The sequence below is a fragment of the Aptenodytes patagonicus genome, chromosome 2, assembly GCF_965638725.1.
Source record: "Aptenodytes patagonicus chromosome 2, bAptPat1.pri.cur, whole genome shotgun sequence".
Lineage (NCBI taxonomy): Eukaryota > Metazoa > Chordata > Aves > Sphenisciformes > Spheniscidae > Aptenodytes > Aptenodytes patagonicus.
Window position 1 is genome coordinate 159,871,739 of NC_134950.1, and position 27,651 is coordinate 159,899,389.

The 27,651-nt window shown below is 42.0% G+C and overlaps 1 protein-coding gene across 1 annotated transcript in view; it reads left to right on the top strand.

Annotated features, from left to right (window-relative positions):
• Positions 1-27,651, top strand: part of ADARB2 (adenosine deaminase RNA specific B2 (inactive)) — a 327,269-nt gene that overhangs the window by 207,796 nt on the left and 91,822 nt on the right. The window contains exons 2-3 of the mRNA XM_076331882.1: positions 762-848; positions 9,181-10,088. Coding sequence (XP_076187997.1) covers positions 762-848; positions 9,181-10,088 — 995 coding nt within the window. The remainder of the gene's footprint in view (positions 1-761; positions 849-9,180; positions 10,089-27,651) is intronic.

Sequence of the window (27,651 nt, forward strand, 5' to 3'; positions counted from 1 at the left end):
AAACTTTGAGCTAGTATAAATCAGTATCAGTTCTCATTTTGCTGAATCTGTCCTGACATCTAATGCAGAGGCTGATCGTGGCACTGGAAGTAAATTTCTGTGCCATCTACTATCTGAATGATAAACAGAAACTGCAGGTAGAAGGAGCTACACTTAATATGAATGTGAGTAAGAAGGATTTCAGATAGGATTCTTATTGTTTGGATAATAGCTTCCTGTGCACACCATAAAGGTTTTCCAAAAATCAAATCAATGATTTCTAGAAGAATTAGAAGCAGTTGTAGTCTCTTGTGCCGTCAACGCTTGAGCTTTCTCTGAGACTTCTGGTTCAGCATCTGTCAGGGAGAGGAAACAAGAGGAGGTGAGCTGATGGTCTCATCCATCAGAGCAGTTCTCATGTCCCTCCTCCCAGGGCTGGCTGCCTCCAGCTCTCACCCTCCTCCCCCATTCCCAGCTGGACCAGCTCAAGCCTCCCGCATTTCCAGCTCTGCAGTGCTCGGGCACCATTGCTGGGAAGCATGGCCAAGGAGCACTACACAGGGGCAGAAACCAGGAGGGACGTGTGTTTGGTATTTGCACGTGCCAGCTGCAATAAATGTATTGCAGTTCTGTGAATTTTGGTGGGGTTGTAGAGTCAGGAAAAACAAAAAAGAAACAGACTTGACGTGATGTTTTCACCTGAGAAAAAGCATGGAGTAGGTCAGAATGCACTGACTGACAAAATACTGATTTTATATGTCTCTTCTTCTGTTTTCCTCTAGAAAAAGTAAGCATACTGTCAACCTTCATAGCGCCCTTCAAGTATCTGAGTCCTGGTGCAACCACAATGGAGGATGAAGACAATTTAAGTAAGCAGTCTCTTTTCTCTATAGACAGATGAATAATAAAGTTTAAAGATAAAAGCTCTACAATGTAAGGGCAGTTGTGGAAAGGAAATGGATTTGCAAATATTGGCAGGCCATAAGCCCAGTCCTCATGTAAAATGCAAAAATTCCCTGATGCTGAGTGCAAACATGTTCTCCAATCTCCAGCAAAGAAAGGGTTAATCTCAGCTCACCTTCCCACTTTTCCCTGTGCAGACCCTGGCGCGGTGGGGCTGTAAGTGGTATGTCACAAATACAAAGGAAAAACTTCTTACAAAAAGGAGATGTTTACAATCAGGTTTACAGGACTGTGGAGCTCCTTTTCCTTTCCTGTTTATGTTACCTTATTTTGCTCACTTGCTTTTCTCACAATCCCTAAAAAACAGGACATTTTGGTGCTGTGTCTTCCCCCCATTTATATTTCCTTGATTACAAAAGGACTTCTGCAAAAGTAAAGACTGCAGGAACAAGCCCTCTACTTGAAAAACTGTTTTCTCTTTTACTTCTGTGATATGACCTGGAGAACAAAATAAAAGAAAAGAAAATAAAAGAAAGAAAGAAAGAAATCAAATCCAATTGAGAAGACATGATTAACCAGGCTAATAATAAACTAGATGTAACCCAAAAATTAGCCACCAGATTCTCTTGGGCCCTTACACCTGAACAAAGTCAGTGGCACTCCCTGAACCCGTTACTGCAGAGCTGGAGGAAAGTGCCGTTGGGTTTGAAGGAGTTGTGAAGTCTTCAAAACACCGAGGAGTCTGGGAGTGTGCAGTTAGGACTGAATAACTCTCAGTAAGCCCTCCCATTTATCACCTAGAAGCAATTATTGAGTGTTATCCAGCCCTGCTTATTGTAACTCATCTTGAATCATTAAAAAAAGGGAGGGAAGCTTTCTGAACCAAATGAGCAACTCTTTGAGTTTTAGTATCACCTACCAGATGGGTTTCTTTCCCAGCCAGACACACACTGACATGTTGCCCTATTACAGCCAGTGGGTGGGAGGAATGGGCTTTTCTTCCCCATTGTTGCTAATCTGCCTTGGTTTGATCATGGTGCGGCACTGAGGGGAATAGCTGTTGAAGGAGTGAAGTAGCACAGCCCTCTATTTTCTGCTGCTGAGTATCACATGGACATCACAGGGACCGGTAGGTTTTTACGTATCTTAGCAAAGGCAAAAAAAATCCTGAAAATCCTTCAAAATTGGTCTCAGGGAGGCTACATTTTCAGGAAGAGATATGAGAAGTACACACAGGAAACATGCTATGCACATGATGAGCTTGTGCAGGCACCTCCCGCGTAATGTTTCCCAAATGTGCTACTTCGTTATTTTTAGGTAATGTAGGAAGTTTGTACAAGTCAAACACTGTAACACCATTTTCTTATTGCTGCTGTAATGCCAAGACTGCTTCGTGCCGGCACTGGCTTTAAAATAGCTCACATGGACAGGGTAAGCTGTGTTTTCTGAAAGAGAAATAGCAAATTTCACTCTTTTCGGGGACATCCTGCCTAGTCCTCTCTTGGGTCAAACATACACTCCAGTGATAAGGCAGCGATTTGTTTCTTGGCACATACAACATATTTTTAGGTGTTACTATTAGAATCTTTTAAAAAAAAAAGATGAATTAATTTAAAATCAGCCATATTTCAATGTTCACTTCTAGTGTAGTGGTATAAATCCCAGTAATTTCTATAGCACACATGTACCTGGGTAGTCATTTGGCATTTTAAAGACCTTCAGTGATTTACTCTGAATAAGCAAAATCTTCCTCTGTGCTAACAATTTGACAGCAGCCTAGGAGTATGCTGGCAAGGTAGAGAAGCGGTTTGCTTATCCCTGTAGTTTTCTGCTCACTGAGCATCCTGTGAGAGTGCCCCTTCCTGGACTGTGCTATATTGATAGGCAGAGTCCTACCAGCTGAAACGGATTCAAATCCTGTTTCACATTCCTTTAGGCCTTCTTTACAAAGAGAGCCATGCCAGGTTAACTACACATGCATTTTCAACTGGTGATTATTAGCATATAGACGCTTTTATTGTGGTTTATGAGCCATGAACTAATACTAGAAAAATGTATCGAAGGCACTAGGCACCTTTGGAATGGCATTTTGGGTAAGCTAATCATCAGTCTCTGATGAAGACCTTATCTTGAGCATGTGAGAAAAGGACCACCCTATTAATTCCCAGAAGTCAAAGTTAGCTAAGAATATAAGAAATGTCACACAGGATTAGAAATAGGAAGTTTAGGTCTGTACGCTCTCTTCAACATTTGCTGTTAGTGATGCATTGAGAAAAAGGACATTTAAATGGTGATCTTCCCCCTGGTATATCTTTCTAGCACCCAGCAAGAAATTTACTCCGCTAGATTTTGCACCTGAATCATCATATTTCTTAGACATCAACAGATCTGTCTAGTCCTCTCCAGAGCCCACTGATACTTCTGATCTCAACAACAGCCAGGAACAGGGAGTTCAGTGATTTAGTGTGTTGTCAAAAAGTGCACCCTTTTATTGTTTCAAGCCTGCTGTCTCTAGTGCTTGGATTGCATGAAACAGAGAATAATCATTCCCTGTTCACTGCCTGCCTGCCTGCAGGTTGTTACACACCTCTGCCTGTCCATGTTCTTTACTCGTTCCATCCACACTATGCCACAGCCTCAAGGCAGACTATCACCAGACACAAGTACTTGCAAATCTAGGGTGTACCTCTAGTAGGAGCGTATGATTCCTGGGAATCTCATTGTACAATACTGCCATATGCACAGATTTGGTGCAGCACCCTTCTGGAGGTGTATACCTCTCCCCAGTGCCTGCAGAGGGAGCTGATGGTGATGGTCCCCAACATATGGATTTCAGCCACTGCAACGGTCTTGTAGGATGAATCCCAGCCCCAGCTTCAGTATATTGAGGCATGTTCAGTTATGAGCATGTTGGTCAAAGTCCCCCTCAGGCAGCATGAGGCACCAGAGCTTTTGATTGCACAGTGCGAGATACAGCAGGGACCCTGCCTCTAAGAGGACAGTGAATATCCCCTTCCAGCAGGCAGAGCCCCGGCAGTCCCCCACAGAATCAAACCCCTTGTTTTCGTTTTGAAAATTGTGTCTATTGCCATTGTTTGGATTTCTCCCATGCCTAAAGCTAAACTATAGTCTGGACCTGATTCAGGAAGGCATGTACTTAGATCTGTTTCTGCCGTGAGCTGCCCAAGTTTTTTGCCACGAGCACTTATTGCTAACTTGGACAGAGAGCATCAGAGTCTGAGTATCATCTAAGTCAGGTCATTAGGTCATTTGAATAATTTCCCTAACTGGTAAGAGCTGTACTAGATGTGCATGGATTTCACAGTTATTTCAGATAACAAGGTGGGCAAAGTAGAGTATCTTCATTCTGGAGCGGCTAAAGGCAATGGCAATCACCTTTCACAGTTTTTCCATCTTCACTTTAAGCAAAGTCCTATACTTTTTTCCACTGGTAATGCTTCCCTTCACAGTGTGGTGTTGCACACCAATAAAGTCTAATGATACTGTTTTAAACAGCCTGAACCCTGTGAGCTGTCAGGGAGTGTTCAGGAGCAACAGAGGGATCATGGCAGGTTTCCCTTAAGTAGACTTCTTTCGGGAAGGTTTAAAAATACATATCTGTGTGTTTTCATGTAAGAGAGGAAGGAGTGATTTCTTTTGTTAGCTACAAGTTTATTATTCTGAAGTCAAGAATACAAACCTAAAAATCCCAGCAGAAGAGTTCCCAATCCTCCATTGTGGATTCAGTTAGTGTATGAAAATGCCATTTTGCTTGCAAGAGGAGACGGCCCTACATTGCATTTGATGTAGTAGCTGACCTTGGACAAAGGTGCCGTGGCTCTGGCTCCTCGGTTCATACCTATTGCTTCTGATTTAAATTTTTTTACTTTCAAGTATGCCAGGAATTACAGAGGTCAATCCTTCTAACCTCTGCAGTCAATGTGATGTAGATGGACAGCAAAAATGTACTCTATATAAGCAGGTCAAACAGAGGTTAGATATTAAAATGCAGAAAAATAAAAATTGTCCTACCTGCGTTGTTGTAAATGCATTGGTAGCAATCTGGTGTTTACTAAACATTTCTAAAGACAGTAACTTCCTGTGTCAGAGCTATCAGTTGAATCAGAAGTTTGCTATACTACAGAGACTGCGGATTCTTTCTTTCAATATCATAGCCTTTCAATAATGTTCTGCCCCTTGTAATTCAATAGTAAAGATGCCAGCCAAAATGAAGATGCCACCTACCACCTCTCCTTTCCCATCGTGCCTGGAAGTTGGCTTGGCAGCAGAATAACCTTCAACAGGAACAATATTATCTCTTCAAATGTAGCGTGGAGTATCGGATGGCTAGTTCTGCAGAGCCCTTATGACCCAGAGACATAGGCAGTGTCATTATTAGTGATGCATTATAGTTCTGAAAAGCTCTTGATGATGCAGACTCTCTAGGTTAACTCTACTGTGCATAATGACCAAAAGGAGAAAAACACGAAAGAGCAGACAGAAGATTGAGAAATAGTGCATAAATAAATATATTTCACTAACTGCTTTCCTCTCTCCCATTCAATTACTGAAGCAAATACAAGATTGCAATGTCTCCTCTTGCTTGTGAAACTGCAAAAATCAAAGAATAAAGTTACCTGAGGAGATATTACAGTGCAGAGTTGTGGGGCTTTTTTAGAAATCTTACACAATAAATTAGAAATTATTGCAAAAAAATTATAATGATTTTCTTTCTCCTTTTTTTAACTCCCTCCCCTTACAATTTTATTATTCTCCAACCTTTCATCATAGGAGAACCATATTTTATTATCTTTTTTTTTTTTCCCCCCATATGTAGAGAATGTGTTTTGGGAACTCAAGGGCAAAGACATTATGAGAGATAACAGGACTGAAAATGATCCACAGTTTTGCATTTTCCCTGTGTGCATCCTCTGACTTACCCCTTTCCTTTTAGTGCTCTTCATTTCCAAAATTGCTTGTGATTGTTCTATTACAGCTGCTTACAGTATTTATCTTACGTAGTTTGGTGTCATTTGCCTGCTTTGTCTGATTTTCACAATAGAAGTACATGTGCCACCATTAGAGAAGTAATCTTATGTCTGCTACACAGAGGTCTCATAAAAGACACATTTCAAAGACCTCCTATTTCAAAGATACTTGAAAGTGGAAAGTAATTTCACATTGCCCGGCGGCTGCCAGGTATCACACAAGTCCATCAGGCTCACAGACTTTCTGAGGCACTCACTGAATTTAGGCTGCCTCTGATTTGCATGCCATGATGACTTTTGGCCTGCTGCAGCTCTCACTGAGGTCTGTGAAGAACTGAGCTGTTTCCTGGTGTTTCAGGATCAGGTCCTCTAGAAATCTGGTTGACTGTAAGGATACTTGCATGGATTTCCTTTGCTGTGACTAGGCCAAAACATACAATAAATAGAGGCACATCACCGTCGTGCACGCCCAACATTGTCCGCATATCCTTTGTGCCTCATCTCTGGAAGTTTTACACTTGCATCTCTGCATTTTTTTCACTACAACAATGCAAACTCCCTGTTGACCAAAACCTGGACTAGACAATTTCATAGGCAGAATTTAAGACAAACAAGTAATGTTTATTTTATATTGCCATGGTTTTAGTTAACCACTGTTTTATTGAGGGTGATTAAGGTAAGATGTTAAGGTCACACATTCATGTTCAGAAATCTGTGGTTCTCTGACTATGAAAGAAAATCAGCTGGAATAAGACAATGTGAATTATAAATACAAATAACCCCTTGAGTTTTCCTATTCAGTGGTGCATAATCAATACAAATTATTTTCAAACCTGAATATTGTGTGAAGCAAGAGCTATCTTTCTTTTCTTGCTTCCTGACTACAATATCATTATGTACCATAATTGGCTCTGTAAAAACCTATTAGGTAAGACGAGAGAGGAGGTGTGAAATACAGAACCAAACCTGCTTCCTGCTAAAAAGTATGTCTGAGTCAGAATATTTCACTTTTATTTAAAAAAATGCACACAACCAAAGAGGTGTATTCTGAGTGGGATGGAAACATGAGAAAGGGTGACAGTGGAAAATGGCTGGCCAAAGCCACTGCCAGGCTAAATAGAGGAAAGTTAAAATTGGCATATCCTTCCCCCTCAGATCAGAGTTTCCATAAATAGAGTTGTGAACTCAATGAGAAAAGACCACATTATCCTTGTGTCTTAGTTAACCTGACCTTTTTGATGTCTTATTTCCAGAGAGGCTGGTTTAAAGATGTCATATTTTATACAGCTGAATGCCATATGATGAAACTTTTATTTTTCTATTATGTATTTCTTTTTCTTTCCTTCCTCACCTGTCTTCATTCTCTCCCCTTAGCTTCAGAAAGTAAAAATTAACTAGTCACTAAGACCTTAATTTGTCAGTTCACGTTCTGCCTCAGCAAAGCACTGCAGTACATAGCTCTGCAAGTAACTTTGATGAGACATAGACACAGGCTGGAAGTTCAGTGTGTGCTGAAGGGTTTTCAGGAAAGGGAGCCTAAAAACTCAGTCCTGCAAATGGGCCCCCACACACGCAGTCAAGCCATGATTTTCACTCATGTCTAAGCAGTGAGCTGTTTTCTGTGGAACAACTTGCATGAATGCAGATTTATTGCTCTGATGGGAAAAAGTCTTTTGATATTTAATACAAGTGCAACTCATCAGGATATAAAGTAGGTTTTTAATCATGATGGTTGGTTCCACATAATTCTCTGCAGGCTCCTGTGCATCTGTCAGCCCAGCCTAATACTGGGCTGCAGCAAAGACACACTGCTCCAGTAGAAGCTCCTCAAGGCGTAGCCGGCAGCTCACCCATTACATCCTTGCAGCCAGCTTGTACATCAGGGTAGAGAGGAAATCAAATATGGCCATGGCTCCGCAGAAAGTGGGAGGACCATCCTCTGTCCTCTGAGGACCACAGGGACCTTCTCTGTCCTTGGGACTCACTCAGCCTGCACAGGTGGCATGCTCGTGTCTGACAATAACAAACCATGGGAAAGGCTCCACGCTCAATGCTGGTTGGAATACAGCAGGCAGCCAGGCAGTGCTCTGCTTAGAAAGGGATCAGGTGCATCGCTCCAGGGACGGGTTGCTTCACGGATTGGTTACACTCATGTTTACTTCCTCGACTTGTCTCTGTCCCAAGGAACGCACAGGAGGACTGGAAGATGTATCAGAGATGCAATACATTCAAACAAACTCATCAGAAATGACAGAAATGTTATAGGATGCTTATTCAGACAGCAGCACTTTTTCTGTCTCATTCAGGACATCAGTGAGATGCATCTCCATTCTCAGTCATTCATCTGCTGTAGCAAAGAGCACTGCCTCACAGCATGGGTGTTGCACAAGCGTAGTTCAGAGCAATGTGTGATTCATTGGCTCAACAGCAACGGAGTGCTCCCTCCATAGCTCCTCACTGTCATTTCATTCCCTTCCTGGCGCTCCTGGTAGTCACTCTCGCCCATTGCTTTACTTTGACATAGATCATTCTTTACATCAGTAATTATTCCTATCATGATGCTCTGGCTTTTCCTAGTCTCATTTAGATTTATCTAGAATTTTTGCAATATTAATTGTTGCTGATGCAGGAGCTAAGAGTATCTGCAATTGAATTTGACAGAAAGATGCTCACATATTAAACTGGAATCTGAGTCCAGACCAAATTATTGTTTCAAATGCTAGGAAGGTCTGTCAGATCAATTCTTAGGCTGGATTCATGATGTTAGCAACACAAGAACCTATGGTGTGAGTAGAGCCGGTCAATGTATTCATTGCAAATAGATTATTCAATGCATTCGCCCATTTTTCTGTTTGTGAATCATTTGTGAATCATTTCTGATTTCTAATAATGTGTTCATAAGCATTCACCCACATGGATTATACAACAAATCTCAGCCTAAGGGAACTTTGCAAACTATTCACTTTTACTAGTAATTATCCAGTGTATGCATTAGTTCACTTAAGTTATGTGGCATCAGTTATGCTTCATCTTTGAATGATGTAATCTTTTTTTAAAACAGGAGGCTAGTGACTAATACAAGTAGAACTTCAGGGACAAGTAAACATTCAGGACATGCAGAAAATGTGTGCTATAAATAATAAACCAACCATTATACAGATATTTGAGGAAAACCCCCAAAAATGGCTGAGCACGGATATCTATCATCAACTTTTTTTTTCTTTTTTGGCTATTCTGCCAGCCCTAGGCATAATGTCAGCTACTATGATGACAACTGTAATGTGAGGTTTTTTTCTTTCTTTACTGACAGGTACCAGCAGTGCAGAAGTAAAGGAAAATCGAAATATTGGCAACCTGGAGGATCATCCAATATCCTCTAATGAGAGGGCAAGAGGGGGAACACCTAGCAGTAAGAGAAAAAGACCCTTAGAGGAAGGCAATAATGGCCATTTCTGCAAACTCCAGCTCATCTGGAAGAAAGTCTCGTGGTCAGTGACGCCAAAGAACGCTCTGGTTCAGCTACATGAACTTAAACCAGGTTTACAATATAAAATGGTTTCCCAGACAGGTCCAGTGCATGCTCCAGTCTTTGCTGTTGCTGTGGAAGTAAATGGTCTTACGTTTGAAGGCACAGGGCCCACAAAAAAGAAAGCCAAAATGCGTGCTGCGGAGCTAGCTCTGAAGTCGTTCGTTCAGTTCCCCAACGCCTGCCAAGCTCACTTTGCCATGGGGAACTGCATCAATCCATCCACAGACTTTACTTCTGATCAGGCAGACTTTCCAGATACTCTGTTCAAGGAGTTCGAACCATCTACACACAGCAAGGACTTTTCAGTCTATAACCCTGTTAATAACGAATTGCTTTCCACCGCTTATCGACACGGGCGCTTACTCTGCCATACGCTGGACTTAATGGGCCACAGTAAGCAAAACAAGCACAAGATGGCATCCAAAGCGGAGAGCGAGAAGAACCCGGTGGTGCTGCTAAATGAGCTGCGGTCGGGTCTGCGATACGTCTGCCTGTCAGAGACAGTGGAAAAGCAGCACATCAAGAGTTTTGTGATGGCAGTGCGAGTGGACGGGAGAACATTTGAAGGCTCAGGACGTAGCAAGAAGCTGGCCAAGGGTCAAGCAGCGCAGGCGGCCCTGCAGGCCCTCTTTAACATTCGGCTGCCCAGCCATATTCCCAGCAGGAGTAAATGTCACCATTTGCCACAGGTGAGAGCTCCTGGGTAGCCACCACCAACACCAGGAGGAACTCTTTCAATGAATGGGATTGGTATTGCTGTAGCTGTTGTTGTTCTACCAGGTGGTTCCTCTGAACCATGGCAAGTGCCATGCCACAAAATAGCTCTTTTCTCACAGAAAGAGCCAGATGCCACAGGCTTAAGCTTGAAAATCAAATCCTGAAATCACTGGGTACAATTTGCCGCTCTTTCCATAGGAGGCATAGATGAGAGGGCAAAATGTAGGGGGAAATACCAACGTTTCAATTTGCTAGAGAGAATGATAACATTGACACAGGCAGAAAAATGAGGTCATTCTGTGGTACTCCATCTTTCTTGACAGAAAGGAGCCCATAAACAAAGGGATGCCCCGTATCCTCCTTTTAGAGTTAATTTTTGATGAGGACAGTGCCATTCAGAGGAGACAGCAATGACAAGGAATGTGCCTGTGTCAGAGCAAAATCTCCAGACAATTCGGCCACTGGAAAAGTTAAGGATTTTTGTTTAATATAGGCTTACTTTTGGGGTTGGTTTTTTTGTTTGTTTTCAAATATGCACAAGGGATAGTGAAAGCTCTGAAGTTTTCCTGGAACAAATGTAGAGATTACTGCTGTATTCATACAGAAAATATAGATCTGAGGTACATACTTAGCACATCAAAATTTCATAGTTGGTCATATGCCAAAGGCTGTCTCAGCATTACTCAGACTTGTGTCAATTTTCTAAGTTCAAAGGAAACCAGAATTTGCAGACATCAGGAAGCATTACATGGATTCAAGTAATTTCTTGATTTGTTTGCGCTATCATAAAAGGTTTGATCCACCAGCACCAGGAGGTGATCTACCACTACAAAGCTCCCTTTATGAAGGGAGCTGTTAATGTCCAGGATTTAATGCAAAGCACTGGGAGCACTAAAAGTCATTCTGCTGCTGGCCTGCTGTGAGACCCTAGGCAAGTCATTTAAATCCAATATGCCTGTAATAAAAATGAGCATATTATGTGAAAGAACACTTAAAGATCCTTAAGTAGTGTGTAAATGCAAATTATTAGTAGCAATTCTCATTAACATTAGTAAAGATGTTCATTAGATGCTCAAGGAGTTTGATAGGAGATGAATCCTTTAGGTGACATGATTGCCTGCAGGACCCAGGAGTTATATTTGGTGACCCAGAAGTTTCCTTCCTATGTTTCCAAAACGGAAACATGAGAAATGTAAGAAATTCTAAAATACATCATAATCCTCCACCTCTTCCTTTTAATTCTGCTTTGTAAAATCCATGAACCAGTGGGATAATAACATAATTTAATAATAGCAATGATCTTCACAGAGTGCTTTGCAGGCACTTTGGAAGCCTTAGCCAACCTGGCAATTCCATCCTCCCAGTACTCCTCTGAAGTACGGATAGTTTTAAATGAGAAATCTATGCTGTTTCCTGCCCAAATTAATTCTGGTTAAAAGTAGTTTGTTTTGATGAATATGCCTATTCTTCCTCATGGAAACCTAGCACTTGGATATAAAGAGGAATCTCTAGTCCCATCCTGCTGGCTGCTTTGCTGCCCCCAGTGAACTTTGCTGGATGGGTCAGCAGGTAAATACCATGCATTCATCAACCGATGGTTTGTTATGTTCTGAAACCACACCACAAGTCTCATTGCCTCAGTTCCTGAGCTCTCTGAAATATTCCCTGGTTGCTTGGCTTCACAATCATCTTCTACCTGAATATCACATCTTACCTGGGTCCCCAGTTGTTCACTAGGCAACACATTCTTCAGTGTATATTCTCTTTTTTATGGCCTTTTCTCCTTTCTGCAGACTTCTGCTCTCCTTATCTTCTTCTCCTCACTGTTCTGGAAGTACAAATGTCAGTGAAAAGGTGTCACTGAACTTTCCCTGTCAGTATTTTTTGACTGGTTATGCATTGTCCAACTAAAAGATTACTCAGGCACTTTTAATGCCAGCATTCAGCACATTAATTGAGAGATAAGCCTTAACACTGATTTCTGCTGACCTCCTTACTAGCTGCTCTCATCAATAGACATAGCAGCCGTGACACAAAACACGAGTTTCTGTTACTCACTTAAGCCATAACCCAGCTTCCACTGAAACCAACAGATGCATTTCCACTGACTTCAGCTGGGCTATAGCTTAAGCATTAAATCCAGAAACATCTTTACTTGCTCTCGCTGTGTTATGCGGTATCTCAAGTGACTGTCTTTGCTCACTGCTTCAGTCAGCCAATCTGGCTGTTTGGTCCGTCGAAGTGGTAGTAACCATATTGAGGAGAGTTAGTTCTCATTGAGCTGTGGTCAGAGCCAGCTGCTCCAAAAGTTATTTCAACTCCTTCTTCTCTCCCTGATCTTCTGTGAACCACATTTTCAAGGACACATTTCAAGCCAAGTTTTCAAAGGTATTCCTACTTAGTAGGCTCAGCTTGGTTTGTGTCCAAAAGTGTTTAAAAGCAGGAGAGAACCCTGAAACCCAAACAGTCGAAATATTAGGGGGGGTTGATTTTTTCACAGAATAAGGAGTAACTATTGTCCTATCCAATCATTCACTCTTTTCATGTGCTTCATCGTATTTATTAGGATATCAGATAGCTAACTCATTGATAGTAGGGACAGGCAAACAAGATCAGTTGTAAGTTTCACCTATATTTTTAGTGTTTTGTAGAATCCAGAAGTATGTTTATCTCTGTGGTTGCCCTTTACAAAGAGTATTCCAACTTTGCGTGTCTCTGCTCCTGTTCCCCTTGCTCTTATCAGTGGTGTTAGGAGGCCAGAATTTGGCTTTTCCTGATTATAGCCTGACTGGAAACAGGGAAAGCCAAAAATCTTGTAATACTGGTGGTCCAGTTGTGCTGAACTTACGGATTTCACAGTATCCAAGAAAGTTTTCAAAAAAGTTCAGATGTCCTTATGAGCTGGGCTTCCCGACCATTGATGTTTCTGCCTTGCTCATCAGGGCTCCCAGGGGACCTCACGTCCCTCAGCCTGGGCCTCGGGCGTGTCCTCGGACTGACAGCCACTTTTCCTGCTGACCAAGGGAGATTCAGTGTGAAATGTCAAAAGAGGCACCATAATCTCCAGTCTGTCCTGAGAGGTGCTGCCTACACAGGAGGCTTCCTGAACTGCCAGGAAATGCAGAGCATAGATGTAAAATCCTGCCACCTTGATCTCTTCTGATTCAGGCAAAACAAAGAAATGCAAGAATAGCAAATCCAGAAATAGATTAATTCCCTGGGGCAGCTGCAGTCCAACTTGCTTCTTCAGCTGCCTCTCCTGCCCCTCACCTGCCAATGCTGAAAACCCACCATGAAATTGTGAGCACTTTACAATACCGGTGCTTTCTTAAAAGAACATCGCTGATTTTCTTCCCTGTGATTGTTCCACAATGGGTTTGGGCTGACTGCAAAATTATACCAAAAAAATAAACAAAAGCATATCACACTTTACACCAGGAAAAATTTTTGATCTCATAATTTAAAGCCAAAATAGTTGAGATTGTGGCTTCTTTACTGCCATCAACAGCGCTTTGATCCACTTCTGTGATTCTCATACAGGTACAATGATGGCTGGGGGACCTGGGCTCTTACCCATGTATAGGGTGAACAGAAGGTAGCTGAGATAATCCAAGAACCAGCTGAAATGGTCACAAGATTTGCCCATCAATCTGCCAGCTACTGTTCTTCTTCAAACCAGATGTCTTATCTGTGCTATGCCATTGAAGTGCAAGATAAATACTATTGATGGTCTGAGGCTGGGCACACCACGTTGATCAGAGTAGCCAAGATAGGAGCCTGGAGATCTGCTAAACTAATGGCAGAGATAAAGTGAGTCAGGAGAATGGAAATTACAACGCATCACTGTGCGCCTTCTCTAAGTCACTAAATATTGCTCCTTGTTTCCTAGCATACTTGGTCTGAACATCATTTGTCCATCAAATAATATGCAATTTCTTCAATTATCAGCTTTTATGGAAGTCTGACAATTGTTTCTCCCCACCTTAGGAGCTAATGTTCTTATATTCCAAAATAGGAGACAACATCAAAGGGTGCTGACCTAACCAGCCCTAATGAGTCTGCACTGGTAGAAATACATCCACACGCTCCCAGGCTTTCCAAGTGCAGTGTGCTCATTTCAAGAGATCAAGGTGACCCCTAACTGCATCTGACCAGTTTACAGATTGTTTTTCTAATCTTGTAGTCCTTCTAATCTATCTCACTCAGTCTAAACAGCATTCTTACTGCTGTAGAGCAAAATCATTAATTAATATTGCCATAACAAATTAGTAATAGAGGGGTGCTTAGATTTCAAATGGACCTCAATTAAAAAATAATAGGTGTGAAAATGGCATTCACTCCGCTTTGAAATGGCTTAACACTGCTGTTGCTGGTTCACATCCAGAGCCTCCAGAGCAGTAGTTGTCAATTTATTTATTTAAACTAAACCTTATTGTGTTTTGTGTGTGTATCATCAAAAAGAAGCAGAGTTTTTTCCCTTTGGCAAATAAAGCTATTTGAATCCAGTTAAATCCCCTATTTGCCAAAAGCTTCATTTGCAGACCAAAGCAACCTCAGTATCTCCATTGCAATGATTCTTTACCCCGAGCAGGTCAAGGATTCCTGCCAGCTAACTTCAGTGTCACCTTGGTGAGCAGTGTCATGGGAAGAACAACCACTGCCAGAGAAAGCCCTGTACCCCAGGCCTCTCATCCACTTCCTTCCGGAAACCTCTTTCTCTATGTTGCAAAACTCGTTCATTTTCATGCAGTATCAATTGTTCCTGTCGTCTTCACTTTATTTCTCTCACTATCCTCATTTGCCAAGTTCCTTGCAACCATGCCTTCTTGCCTGTGTCGCAATTAAGCTGGGGCTGAGATTGGCAGCAATAGATTTGACGCCGGTGCAAAGAGGGACAGAACACGGAGCTGGCATTGAGCTTTGAGAAGCTGTTCCAGCATGTTTCTGTGAAGAGCTTTGTCTGGTCAAGTGACCAGGTACATTTATTTATAACCTTCTCTGTTTTCTCCTGCACAAAGAGAAACAGCTGATGGGTGTGTGTGTAGCTCCTGACAGTGAGATACAAGAAAGGGAAATGGTGGGGACCGGAGAGATGCCTCTGTTATACAAATAATGTTTGATTTTAAACCATCTATTTCTGACTTTGTAGGTGGGGAAAGTTGCTTTTTATAATCAGAGCAATGGGCAGTCGAGACATTTATAAGATTACAGTTTCTTAAGCAAAACAATGGCAAAAGAACTTTCTCACTGGCAAAAGAACACTGTCACAAAAGAACTTTTGCCATAGAGGCACAGCATTAGTGCACTGGATGCTATTATTATCCTGGCTGCTGCTAAGATTGCAGTCGCTTCTAGGCTCACAGTTGAGGAACCAGGACCACCCCCTCACCCCTCATACAAGTCCAACATAAAAGATTATTATTGCCCCAGAGAGATTACAGCTTGAGTCTTAGATGAAGAGATTACCATGTTTTAATGTATATAATACATGCAAGATCAAAGGGAGATGCAGAAGGGCTACCTACATGGAATAATGGGAAACAAATTAACAGGGTAGAAAGGACTCCAGTCACTTGCTCTCATAACATCAGCACATATGTGTAGACACATTAAGGGGTTTGCACATGAAAACCAGTTATGATCGCAAAATAGCACATTACTTTGCATCAGCTGGGCTACAGTAACGCTCCAGCTATCTGCTGCAGGAAGAAGTGTCTGAGTTGACATATTCATCTCCACCCTCCATACCTCTCTCTTTTGCTCCTCAGTTGCTGTACCCTGTAAGTCCCTGCTCCTTTCCGGCCATAGATAACTCCAGCAGGATCCCCAAAAGATTCCCCTGCACTTGTCTTTAAGTCCTATGTGATATAGAGCATGCTCAGGGCTTTCAGAGCATTAGGTATGCTAAACAAAACTCTTCTAACGGAGATGTTAAAGTCTAAATATACCACTCACCTAATTAATAATACTTAGGAGAGCTGTAATAATGGTGATAATTAGTTAATGAATAGCTGATCTTCATTTACAGAAGTGAAAAAATAATTTTAATATCTTAAAGGAAAAAATATTTAAGGTTGAAAGTCATTTTTCTCAAGTGTATGTATACTTATGTAATTTAAGTTTATAAGCAACCCAAACCCCTTCTTCCTCTGAAAAAAAGGAAAAATAAAAGTATCTAATTTTCCTTTATAAAGACTCTGAAGAGTCCACTGTGATTACAGTGCATTTAGAGTGGGGTGAATCTGATTAGCCGTCTGACCTGGCTGCTGGCTGCTTTTTTAGTGTAGTTGCAAATACTTCATACCATCCATACATCCACAGAACCAGCATTTGATTTCTTCCCTTCAGAGTCTAGATTGCGTATTAGAGATGGCTAGTGAGACACAGCGTGGACTCTGCCGACTTCTGCTATTTACCACGATGAACCAGCCTTTCCTATCCAGGAAGCTGATGGCATGGATCTGATTTGTGAAGAATTATTATTTGCGCGACCCATTATGGTGAGACAGTTTGTGCAGGATGATTAGGGCTCCAGCAACGAGCAGAGCTCGTTAGTACATGAAAGCTGAATCCCAGTCTGGTGTCATCCACACATAAAACTTCCTTCTAAACCAGACACTCTCACAGCTGTCAGAGTCGCCTTTGTTGCTTTCTGGCTTTGTAAGTGAGCTAGGGACACTTCAAAAAGCTCCCGGCAAGCTGGACCTCATTAAAGCTCCCGCTTCATCCTGGACTTGCATCCTGACATTGTTTATGATGCTTCATTATTATCTACTTAATACAAGCCATGATAATTCTGTTCCACTAAATGGAGCTGTAATACAAGCACCCAGAGTGAATTTTTCTTTGGTCAAGTTCCATGCAAAGCCTGTTTGAGCTGGAGTGTTACAGTCATGCCAAACCCGCATTCTTTATCTATTTTTATCTGTAGTCACATCTAGGAAGCCTTAATTATTCAAACAGATTTTTCCTTCTATGTGCAGAAGCAAGCTCCTATCATTTATTTTACGATGACTACCTCCCTCTTGTGGTCCTTGTGCCAACCGTGTGGCAGGCAGATCATCGTGGTGCGAGGGGAAGGCTAATAACACAAAATGCCAGCACACTTTGGAAAGGCGGCAGCTCGGAGCCTGCCGTTTCCCCAGTGATGCTGCTGAGAAGCCCGGTGTCACATGCAGCAGAGGGACCGCTCCCTTCCTGCTGAATAACAGGGAACATCTTTGTCCATTTTATTTTATTGCATCCGTTAGCCTTTAAATAGTGCAGTTGTATAGTAATTTTGGAGCAAACCAACATTTCTCCTGCCCCTTTATTTCAGCTAAACTGCTCATGCATACTGCGATGTGAAAGGATTATATCACACACACACAAAATAGTATGCATGTCATAAAATTCAATAGGTGGGATATATTTAGGGCTTAATCGTAGGATTGTTGAGAATTAATGGACAGAGCAGACTTGAGACTTGTTATAATGGATGTAAAATGTGATTTATGTTTAGACATTTATACAAGCAAACAAAACGAGAATTGGCTTGTGTTCTTTGAGAGAGTAAAATCCTTTGTTGTTCATTTAGTGCTTTCTTTATATGAACATCTTACAAGTGAGTTTGGATCTCTAATGGGAGTAAATTTTATTGGAGCAAGTTTTTGGGGTTTTTTTCACATGCCTGATGCATGATGTGAACTTCTGTTAAGATAAAATGTTTTTACAAACACCTGAGAAATAGAAATGGTAGATAAATATGCATATTCACTGGGAAAGTGAGTAAATTATCCATCTCCTTTCATCACGAAGTTTTATTCAATGAAAACAATCAATATTGTCTATGTCTCGTGATACCCATCAGCTTCTTAGACTGAATTCTAAGAAATATAAAATATTAATGCATCCATAAACCTTTCCTTCTCCACCTTAAATACTTCAATATTGTCTTTAGACAAATTCATGCTGCTTTTTCATCCTTTCTGGTTTTCTAATTGATAAGTCAGGGTTTACTTTCAAGCAAGCTAACCATTATTTCCTATTTGTCTTCTGAACTGTAGTAGATATTTGATATGAAACCACCTAAGCATGATTGCTCTTAACCTACTTGTCATCACATCTGCTGCAGGCAGCTACATAATCAGACCTGAATTCAGACAATGGTACCTTAAAATCAGTGCTACACTGAGATGTCACTCAAATGAGCCTATGCTACTGAAGCCACACTGATTTGCTGTATAAATTCCTTGTGTGCTCTTTCTTCTCACTCTTTATCCGGTTCACCTCTAGAAACTAAAGGTGGAAAGAGAACATTACCTGAACAATCATACTCAAATGAACAAAATGAACATGTTTTGGTTTGTTCAGAGAAATAGCCTAAGTGTCCTGTGATTTCTAGGTTCTTCTGTTCATGTCATTTCATTGTTGAGTTCCTGTTTTTAGGCCATCTTCTATGAACTGGGGCTTTTACTCACAGAAATAATTACAATCAACTCCTTTCCCTCCTATGTGGGTCATTGCTTTATTAGGTTAAACACAAGGAATAACGTGAGCCTCCAAGGTCTTGTGGGGAGGGTGAAGTTGGCTACACTGGCTTCATTTCTTGTTTGATAATTAGTTTTTATCCAAATCAACTCTGCCCTATACTTTCAAGGAATAATCCTCTCAGGGATATTGGAGAATAAACTCATTACTCCTGAATCAGCCCCCTTTTTTTATTCCACTCTCCTTGATACACACACAAGTCGTTCTAACCCTCAGTGCCTAATGACCCTTGTACACTCACAATACGGACAACAGTTCATAACAGCACCATAAATATACTGTTAGGGTTTGGTTGTCCTGGTAATTGCAGAGAAACAGTGTCCAAGAGAGGTACAGAAATTCAACATACTTGTTTAAACCTGATTCAGCTACACAGAAACCCTCTGCAAACCGAGTCAGTTGCCATAAACCTGCAGCTGCCAAAAAAGCCAAGCTAGAAAATAATAGGGAGCAGTGGTCGATAACACAACAGGCATAAAGTCAAGTTTCTTCAAGGCTCATGGTCATGGCAACAATGAGCTGACTGATGGGCACCAGAAGATACAAATCGGAACCACACTGAAGCTTTTGTGTCTGAGTATCAGCAATTCAGATGAAAATGGAAACAGATCACATAGCTGTTAAAACTGTTCTCTGAGCCAAAAGTTAGCAGTTGCACCACTTGGAATAGCAGCATGATTCACCCAAAATAGTGTCCTATAATAATGCTTATAGCGGCTCATAACATGATAACATGGAGAGAAGAGGAATGGCCCATGAGGGTCACCATTCTGGAAGACACCTTCACAGATGCTAAAGGTAGTTATCAGCTCCCACCCAAGAAAACTGAAAGAGCCCTGGCACATACATTCCTATGGATCATATGGATCACTGAGCTTGCAGCTCAGCCCAAGGGTTTTGCTTTTCCCAGCCAGGACTGACAACATGTTAAAACACTGTCGTATTTTGCTGCCTTTTGTGCCGTTGCATGTTCCCCCTTCAGTGCTCAGCTAAAGGCCACTCAGGATTTTTCCCTTTGATCCACAGAGGGAACTAACATTGTATTATTAGCGCAGGCTGGTTGCTGTGACTTTCCAATACTGACTTCTGGTGGTAGCCCTGCTCTCCCAGAGCGTGTCTTTGGCGTTTGATGACTTGGGGTTCTCACTGGGAAGTTCATCTTAGCGTAGAGATCATAATGTAGAGTTACATGGACATTACTGGAACAGCAGGCATGAGTTCTTGACACAAAGGTATCTTTGCCTGTTTTGTGCTTGTCTTCTTCAAAAATACACCTTCTTCAGTGCTGTAGCACATTCCTGCTGATCATAATTCATCCATATTTGTCTGGTTCTCTGATGGTTTAGGCATGGCCTAAACCATCAACATTTACTCTGGCAAGTGTCTCAGCGTTGCTGCAGGAGTCTGTGGATTTTATTTGCAATTTGCACCTCTAGGTGCTGGCTACTAAGCAGAGAAGACAGCAAGACCTCTTAAAAAATTATTTATTTGCTAAATAAATAGATTATTTTACTCAAATTCCCAAAAAAGTTCTGAAAAACAAAACTATAAAATGTTGCCATATGAACCCTCAAATAGAAATTATTTTTTCTCCTTCCTTTTTTTTTTTGTATGTGTAGAATATTTTTGGTCACAATCATAATAATCCTACTGATAGGAGATGCCCTCTGCTTTTCCAGGGCAAGAACCTTCAGCTGCATGTTTTACATTTCGACTTTGAGGGAAATCAAAGTACAAGAGGGTTGAGGCTGCTGCTGTCACCACGTTCTGGAGAACACTGACAGGAAGAAATTAATAGCATTCCCCAAAACACTGACAAGCTACAGTGCATAAATTTTCCTTTTAAATCCTGTATTCATAAAAAAAAAAGAAAGTAACATGACTTTAAGATTTACTAGTCTTTGATGTAGATATTTTGGAATCTTTCCCTCTATGAATAGGCAGGACCCTAAAATGAATATAAATTTTCAGAAAATTGCATTTTTGCCTGCATCTTTTCTTGAATTTTGTGAACTTAGAGAGATCTTAAGCCCTCCCTCTCTCAGAAAGAAAAAAAAAAAGTCCAGTCTCCTTTATATATCAAAAATCAAGCAAACAAGCCAAACTAGAAAGACCTTACAGGCAGACTAGCACCCTTGCCATGTAAATGAGCTGAAATCAAGCAGATACCTGAGCAAAGCTTCCCCGTGGCAGAGTGGGAGCGACTTGTGCAAATCTGAGGGATCTGTTGGGGAGCCCTCAATAACAACAGGTCACCAGATAAACGCCAGTGATGCTGAACTGAGCAGCAGGAGAGAAAGAAACATTGCAAAGACAAGCTGGAAAAAAAAAAGGCTTCCAGGCTGTCTTTGACAGAAATTGATCTGAGCAAATGAAACACTCATTCTGTAGTGGTTAGTAGCTTTTTTTTTTCTTCTCCCTTACGAAACGCAAGGTGCCGGTGGGGAGATCAGCACAGGCGGTTTTGCCTTTCCTAGGCAGTGGCATCTGGCGTGTGGGAGCAGGGCTGCTCACAGCTGCAGACGTGAGGGGAACTTGTTGGGGTCAGGAACAGAAGCATAAAATATAGAAATTACTCCACTGAGGACCTGGGAACAGTTTTTTGAGGCGAGGGGCAGAACCGACACCTTTGGTGAAAATCAGGCAAAAACCCCAAGTCTGGGGGGGAAACTGCTGGAATTATAACACAGTCCTGAACTGAAATCCTCATGGGGATACGCATAGGGGAATGCTCTGATGGTAGCTGGGAGCTGTGTTTTGCTACCCATGCCATGTACAGTATTCTGGGAGCTTATTTCTTTGCACATATACTTGCTATCATTACAAATATTAAAAGTCCTTTTTGTGGTTGGGAAATTAAGGTGAATAACTGAACCAACATAACCTAAATTTGCTCTGATATAGGTGGACATGAAGCCACAAAACAATGTGGGAAACTAATGTCTTTATTCCATATTCCCACAGGCATAAACCAGAGCAGAATTTGAATCTGTGGATTTATAGCAAATAAAATATCAAACTTACCCTGAAATATGTTGCAGCTGTTTCTCATTCCATCATGCCGTTGATAAATACCTAATCTCCAGTTCAAGCCTCTCTATTTAAATAAGCACAGTAAAAAGTTTAGCTATCTCTGACTGAACTACTTCAGTTGAATATCCTTAGTGCACTGCTTCTGGCCCCTATTAAATGCAATTCAGATAAAGTCTGTTTTCTACTAGTATTTGTTTCTCTCTTGACACAGTTGGTATCTGCTCCAGCTAACAGCTTTCGGAGTGGAAGAAATATCTACTGAAAAATGCATTATTGAGTAAGCATAACTAAGCATCACTAATACTAGGAGGACAGAGGATTTCTTCTGTGTTAACTGTTAACAAACATGTTGCTCTCTACGGACAGTCTCACCCCCACCATTAAAATTGATGATTTTGCAGAGCTGGGACCAAAAAAGAAAAAGGGGACTACATCTTTCCCTGTAGCACAGCAGACAAGCAAGGGCTGTGAGACACCCTCAATTTGCTGTATATTCTGCTTACTCGCTCATCTGCTTTACAAGCTGCCTTTTTGCCCCGACGGTGTCAGGCAGCTGCCGGCTCCGCATGTCCGGCTGCAGGCAGCGAGCGGGCAGCACTGCCATGCCCCACACGCGGCCAGCCCCCACGCCTGTGGCATGGCCTCCTGCGGCACAGGGTCACACGCGGCTTCCAAAGTCCTCAGCTTTAATTCCCTTTCCTGGCTCTGGTTGTCCTGTTGCTGGTTTCCATTTTCCCTTCTGACACTCTTGTTACTAGGAACGGTCTCCTCTCTCCTGGCATGCCTTATCCAGGCAGGAGCAGGCTGGAGCTGGAAGTAAGAAAGCGACTGTGAGAACAATTCAGTAAAATTTTAGGTCAAAAGTTAGGCGCCCCATCCTTGTGGTAATCGCTTGCATTAGAGCGCATTAACACAATTGCACTTGCAGCGAATTAACAGTGATCTGTGCAGAGGCACAAAATCAAGTGCAATAATAATACACATGTATGAAAAACAACACGATTGCTACCTAATTAATTAATAACCAGTTACTGATTAAAAGGGGAACATTTGGAGCTAAATGTGTCCTTGCAACGCTAACAGGATTGGTCTAGCACTGATTGTATTTTACAATAAGACGTACAAGTGCAAATAATTGCTTCCACTATATCATGGAATTAGTTCCATGACAGTTCAGCTGATTACTTCAAGGTTTTATCTGCATTTTGTAGCTGCAAGATCCACTACCATTTTGCACCTTGCTAGCCGGTAGCGAAACACTCTTGTCTGTTTACACGTATTGCATGTAATGTAGCAGAAGAAGCAGAATCAATACTGTAGATATATACAGTACCTGCATCACAAAGGTTACCGTGCTCAGAAAATAGCTGATGAAGACTTGAGGTAATGAGCTGAAACATCCTGAAAGTAATTCCTAGCAGCACTAAAGACAATAATATAACTTCGCCTGACATGGGTAATCCTCCGCAGACTGACGGAAGCATAATTTTTTCTGGAAGGGAGTTTTGTGGTCCACTGAGAGTTTGAGTGAGATATGGGATATACCTTACGAGTGAGGAACAGCTCGTAACTCAGGAGAGGTGGAACCTAAATGAAGTCACAGAGGTCGTTCTTATTTTATCACTGGGGGAAATACACCCTGTATATCACTCAGCCTTTTCATACATTTAGTTACTGGGATAATTCTGGGTACAACAAATTGTTCATGGTTTTTTGATCTTGTATTTCATGAACAGAAAGCTTTTTAAAAAATTAAGAACAATCACAGAGGGACCATTTGCTCTGTGTGTCCAAAGCTAGGCTTCTTTACAGATAAGTTTAATGAAATACATGGGAACTCTGTGGTTCATGTAGGGTATGGAGCTATCAGTTAAACATTTTTGTTCTCTTTCAGTACATTTTTTTTGCTGCTGCTGCAGTGCAGAATCTAGAAGGGCCAATGAAGCAGTAGGAGAATTTTGCCCGTCCTTTTATCTCCCTTCATGGTAGTAGCCATTCATGTGAAGTGAATATTTCTGCAGAAAGGATTTCCATGCATGTTTTCAGACTGCTTTCCTAACAAAATTAGCTTTCTGTGATCATGCTTTCTGCTGCTCCTAGTAATTCTTGAGACTGTTCAACTATATTTTATAGCAGCAGATACCTCAAGACACTTGGTCTCTATCTATACAATATAAAAATGGGGACTTTGTAGAAGCAAGAGCAACCCAAACTAGTCCTGCACAGGGAACAATGCATTATCCCCAAGGCAGCAGCCAGCAGGCTAGGCAGCATGTTGGCAAGACATATCGAGACACACAGGTGTCTCCGTTTGGTCCTGTTTCTTCTCTTCTTAACACAGGTGGCCTGTGCATCCTCTTTTTTAAAGGTATGAGTCTATTTGAGCCTGCAGAGTCACAGAGGGTGTAAGAGGAGTCTTGGGCTTAGTAAGTGCTTCCCTATAGCTGCATGTTATCAAACTATTTCTTAATTAAAGCCTACACAATGAATCAAATTGGTGTAATCACAATATTGCTGTGGCTGTGACCTGAAACAGGTTTTGATATGATGCATCTCAATTTGTTCCCTTCAGGAGACAGCTGGACTTTTTCACTTAAAATGGAATTCTTCAGGGTGGGGTGGGAGTTGTGTAAAAATGTGGGCATCTGGCAGCCTCGTGGAGCTCACAGTTCTGACCTCAGCGTCAGGCAGGAAACCTTTTGCTGGGAGTACAACATTGACCCAGACTTCAAGGGTACCGCCACGCTGCACTTGTACCGAGCACAGGAGCCCACAGTAGCGTGGACCTGGCTCCAGCATATACACACCCAGAGCTTGTGCAAAAGCCCCTCCTGCCACGTCTCGGCAGCTCCCTCCTCTCACGCCAGCCCTGAGAAGGCTGGAAGAGGAGTACTGGCGTTTGCTGCAAACATGGCGTCAATGGGATAGTAGAGGCGTACCACCACAGAGGCATGAAGTCCCTGCATTTTCTGTTGGGGTAGCCTGGCTGCCGTGGACATCTCATACTTTCTATAGAGTGGTACATTGCATCCAGAAGTCTTGTTTCTATAACACTTATGTGGGCACTGTAGCATCAATTAGCTGTCAATGTAGGAATACACAATACAAGAAGGAAGCAGGTTTCTGTTGTGTATGTTTGGACTTTACTGTATTAATTAATTATTTTCATATATAAAATTTTTCTCTTTTATGAGATCTGTGGGTCTCTTCTTGCTTTATGCTGTACAGAACAAAGTAGCGGGTGACATTGCAGTAACCACTGCGGCATGGTCCTACTGAACCAGGGAAAGCACACTCTGACAGGTTCCCTGTGGATGGAGAGGCTGAACCCATGTGTCAGTCTGGGACAAAACTAGAAAGGGCGAATACAAGGGCAGTCATCTCAGTACTTGATTGGTGGGGCCAAGGGAGCAGGCAAGAAGAAAGCACCGTTTATTTTATTTGTACCTATGTTGGTCACCTAAAGTCGGTCATCTGAGTTTAAGTGCATTTAGTAACAGCTGTGAACAATTTCACTGTTTTTCAATGCAGTGTGTTGCCAGTTCAAAGGACTGTTAGTAATCCTAACAAAGCTACTTCTCCTTCTCTCAAATAGTAAGATAAACTCAGACATAGAATTGTTAAATTCGCCTTTTATTCTAACATGCCTGGTTCTGATTTCTGAGGGGCTTAATTAGCAAAAAGCAGAAGGTTGATTAGAAGTTCAGCTGAAAACTGGAAATATAGTAAGTCAGATGTCTGTTGATGAGTCTACTATGGTACATTTGTTATAGGATAGGTGGGGCAGGTGCTAAAATCCTTACTTAGCAAAATTGAAGCCACTCAGTGTTGACACTGGATTAAACAGGAGCATTTGTTGGTTTTGGCAGCTGTGAAGGGGTTTGCAGTTTGTTAGAGAAATGGGGCAGTCTGCGATGCGTCCTAGGGGTTTGTGTGCAATATATCAAGAGATGAATGAGCCAGTGTTAGGAGGAAACTGAGTAAGTGGGTGCACTGGTTTTGGCCAGGAGAGAGTTAATTTTCTTCATAGCAGCTCATATGGTGCTATGTTTTGGATTTGTGACCAAAACAGGGTTGGTAACACACCAATGTTTTAGCAACTGCTGAACAGTGCTTACACAGCATCAAGATCTCTGTTTCTCACGCTGCCCCACCAGCGAGCAGGCTGGGGGTGCACAAGAGGCTGGGAGGGGACACAGCCGGGACAGCTGACCCCAACTGACCAAAGGGATATTCCACACCGTATGACGTCATGCTCAGCAAAAATAGCTGGGGGAAGAAGGAAGAAGTGGGGATGTTCAGAGTTAAGGCATTAATAGTAGACCTATTAAGCTGTATTTATCTCAACCCATGAGTTTTCTCACTTTTACCCTTCTTATTCTCTCCCCCATCCGGCTGGGAGGGAGGGAGGGAGGGAGCAGCTGCATGGGGCTGAGCTGCCTGCCAGGGTAAACCCACAACAGTGAGTAATACTGGAACACGACTGTGGGAAGTATATAAAGTCACTGTTTATGAATCTATATTGACATATTGGTTTCCATTGAAGCCAGTGGCAAAATTTTGTTGGGTACAGGTTCCATGTTAGAGGACCACATTTAGGAAATATTTGGAAAGGAAAAGTCTGAGATACTGCAATTTAAAAACCACATTGATGGCCATTCTCAAATAGCTGCCTGGTTTCCATTCATACCTTGAGGGGCTAATCAATAAAGCATAATTATATCTCCTCTGTTTATAGGGTGATGCTTGTTCTCAGTTTGAATTGAGAACTATTGAAAGGCCATAGGAGGAAGACCTGAATGTATGTGTCAGGATCAATTCAGAGTTTAAATTGCTTATAATGGCTTTTTAATGTCAATGCAGATATCTCCGAGTGGCCTAAAGAGAGGGTGACAAAAAAGTAACTGGTTGTGTCACTGGCTACTTTTGCTTTTGTAGTTTAAAGGGATATTGTCAACTGGAAACCTAGAGTTTGGAAACTCTAGGCAAGGAACTAACCATAGTACTAAATACAACACTTTGCATCTTGCTGCCACAGCTTGTGATTGTTTTATTTGTATTAGCTTTCTTTTCTCCCTGATTGCTGTCGAAAGATTCAAATTAAAAAAAAAAAAAACAAAAAAGGAAAAAAGATCACTAATTATGGAATTTGTTGAAAGTATGAAGCTGATCATAACAGGTTTTGATAAACAGAATCACGGAACAGTTGAAGTTTGAAGGAATCTCTGGAGCTCATCTAGTCCAGCAAGCTCAAGCAGGATTAGTTACAGCAGGTTGTCCTGGCCCACGTCCCGTTGTGTTTTGAATATGTCCACAGATGGAGACTCCACAACCTTTCTGGGCAGCCTGTTCCAGTGTTTGACCATCCTCACATACTTTTCTTGTATTCAGATTGAATTTCAGGTTTTTTAATTTGTGCCCATTGCCTCTTGTCCTGTCACTGGGCACTACTGAGAAGAGTCTGGCTCCCTTGCCTTCATTCCCTCCCATCAGGTATTTATACAAATTGATGAGATCCCCCTAAACCTTCTCTTCTCCAGGCTGGACAACCCCAGTTCTTGCAGCCTCTCCTCATACAAAGGATGCTCCAGTCTCTTAATCATTTTAGTGGCCCTTTGTTGGACTCACTCCAGCATCTCTCTTGTACTGGGGAGCCCAGCACTCCAGATGTACCTCACCAGTGTTGAGCAGAGCGAGAGGATCACCTCCCTCAACCTGCTGGCAATGCTATTTTTAATGCACCCCAGGAGGCTGTTGGCCACCTCTGCCATGAAGTCACATTGCTGGTTCACAGTCAGCTTGTTGTCCACCAGGACCCCAAGGCCCTTCTCAGCCAATCTGCTTTCCAGCTGGTCGGCTCCCCAGCATATCTTGGTGCATGGGGTTGTTGCTCCCTAGGTGCAGGACTTGGCAGTTCTCCTTGTTGAACTTCATGAGGTTCCTGTCAGCCCATTTCTCCAGCCTGTCGAGGTC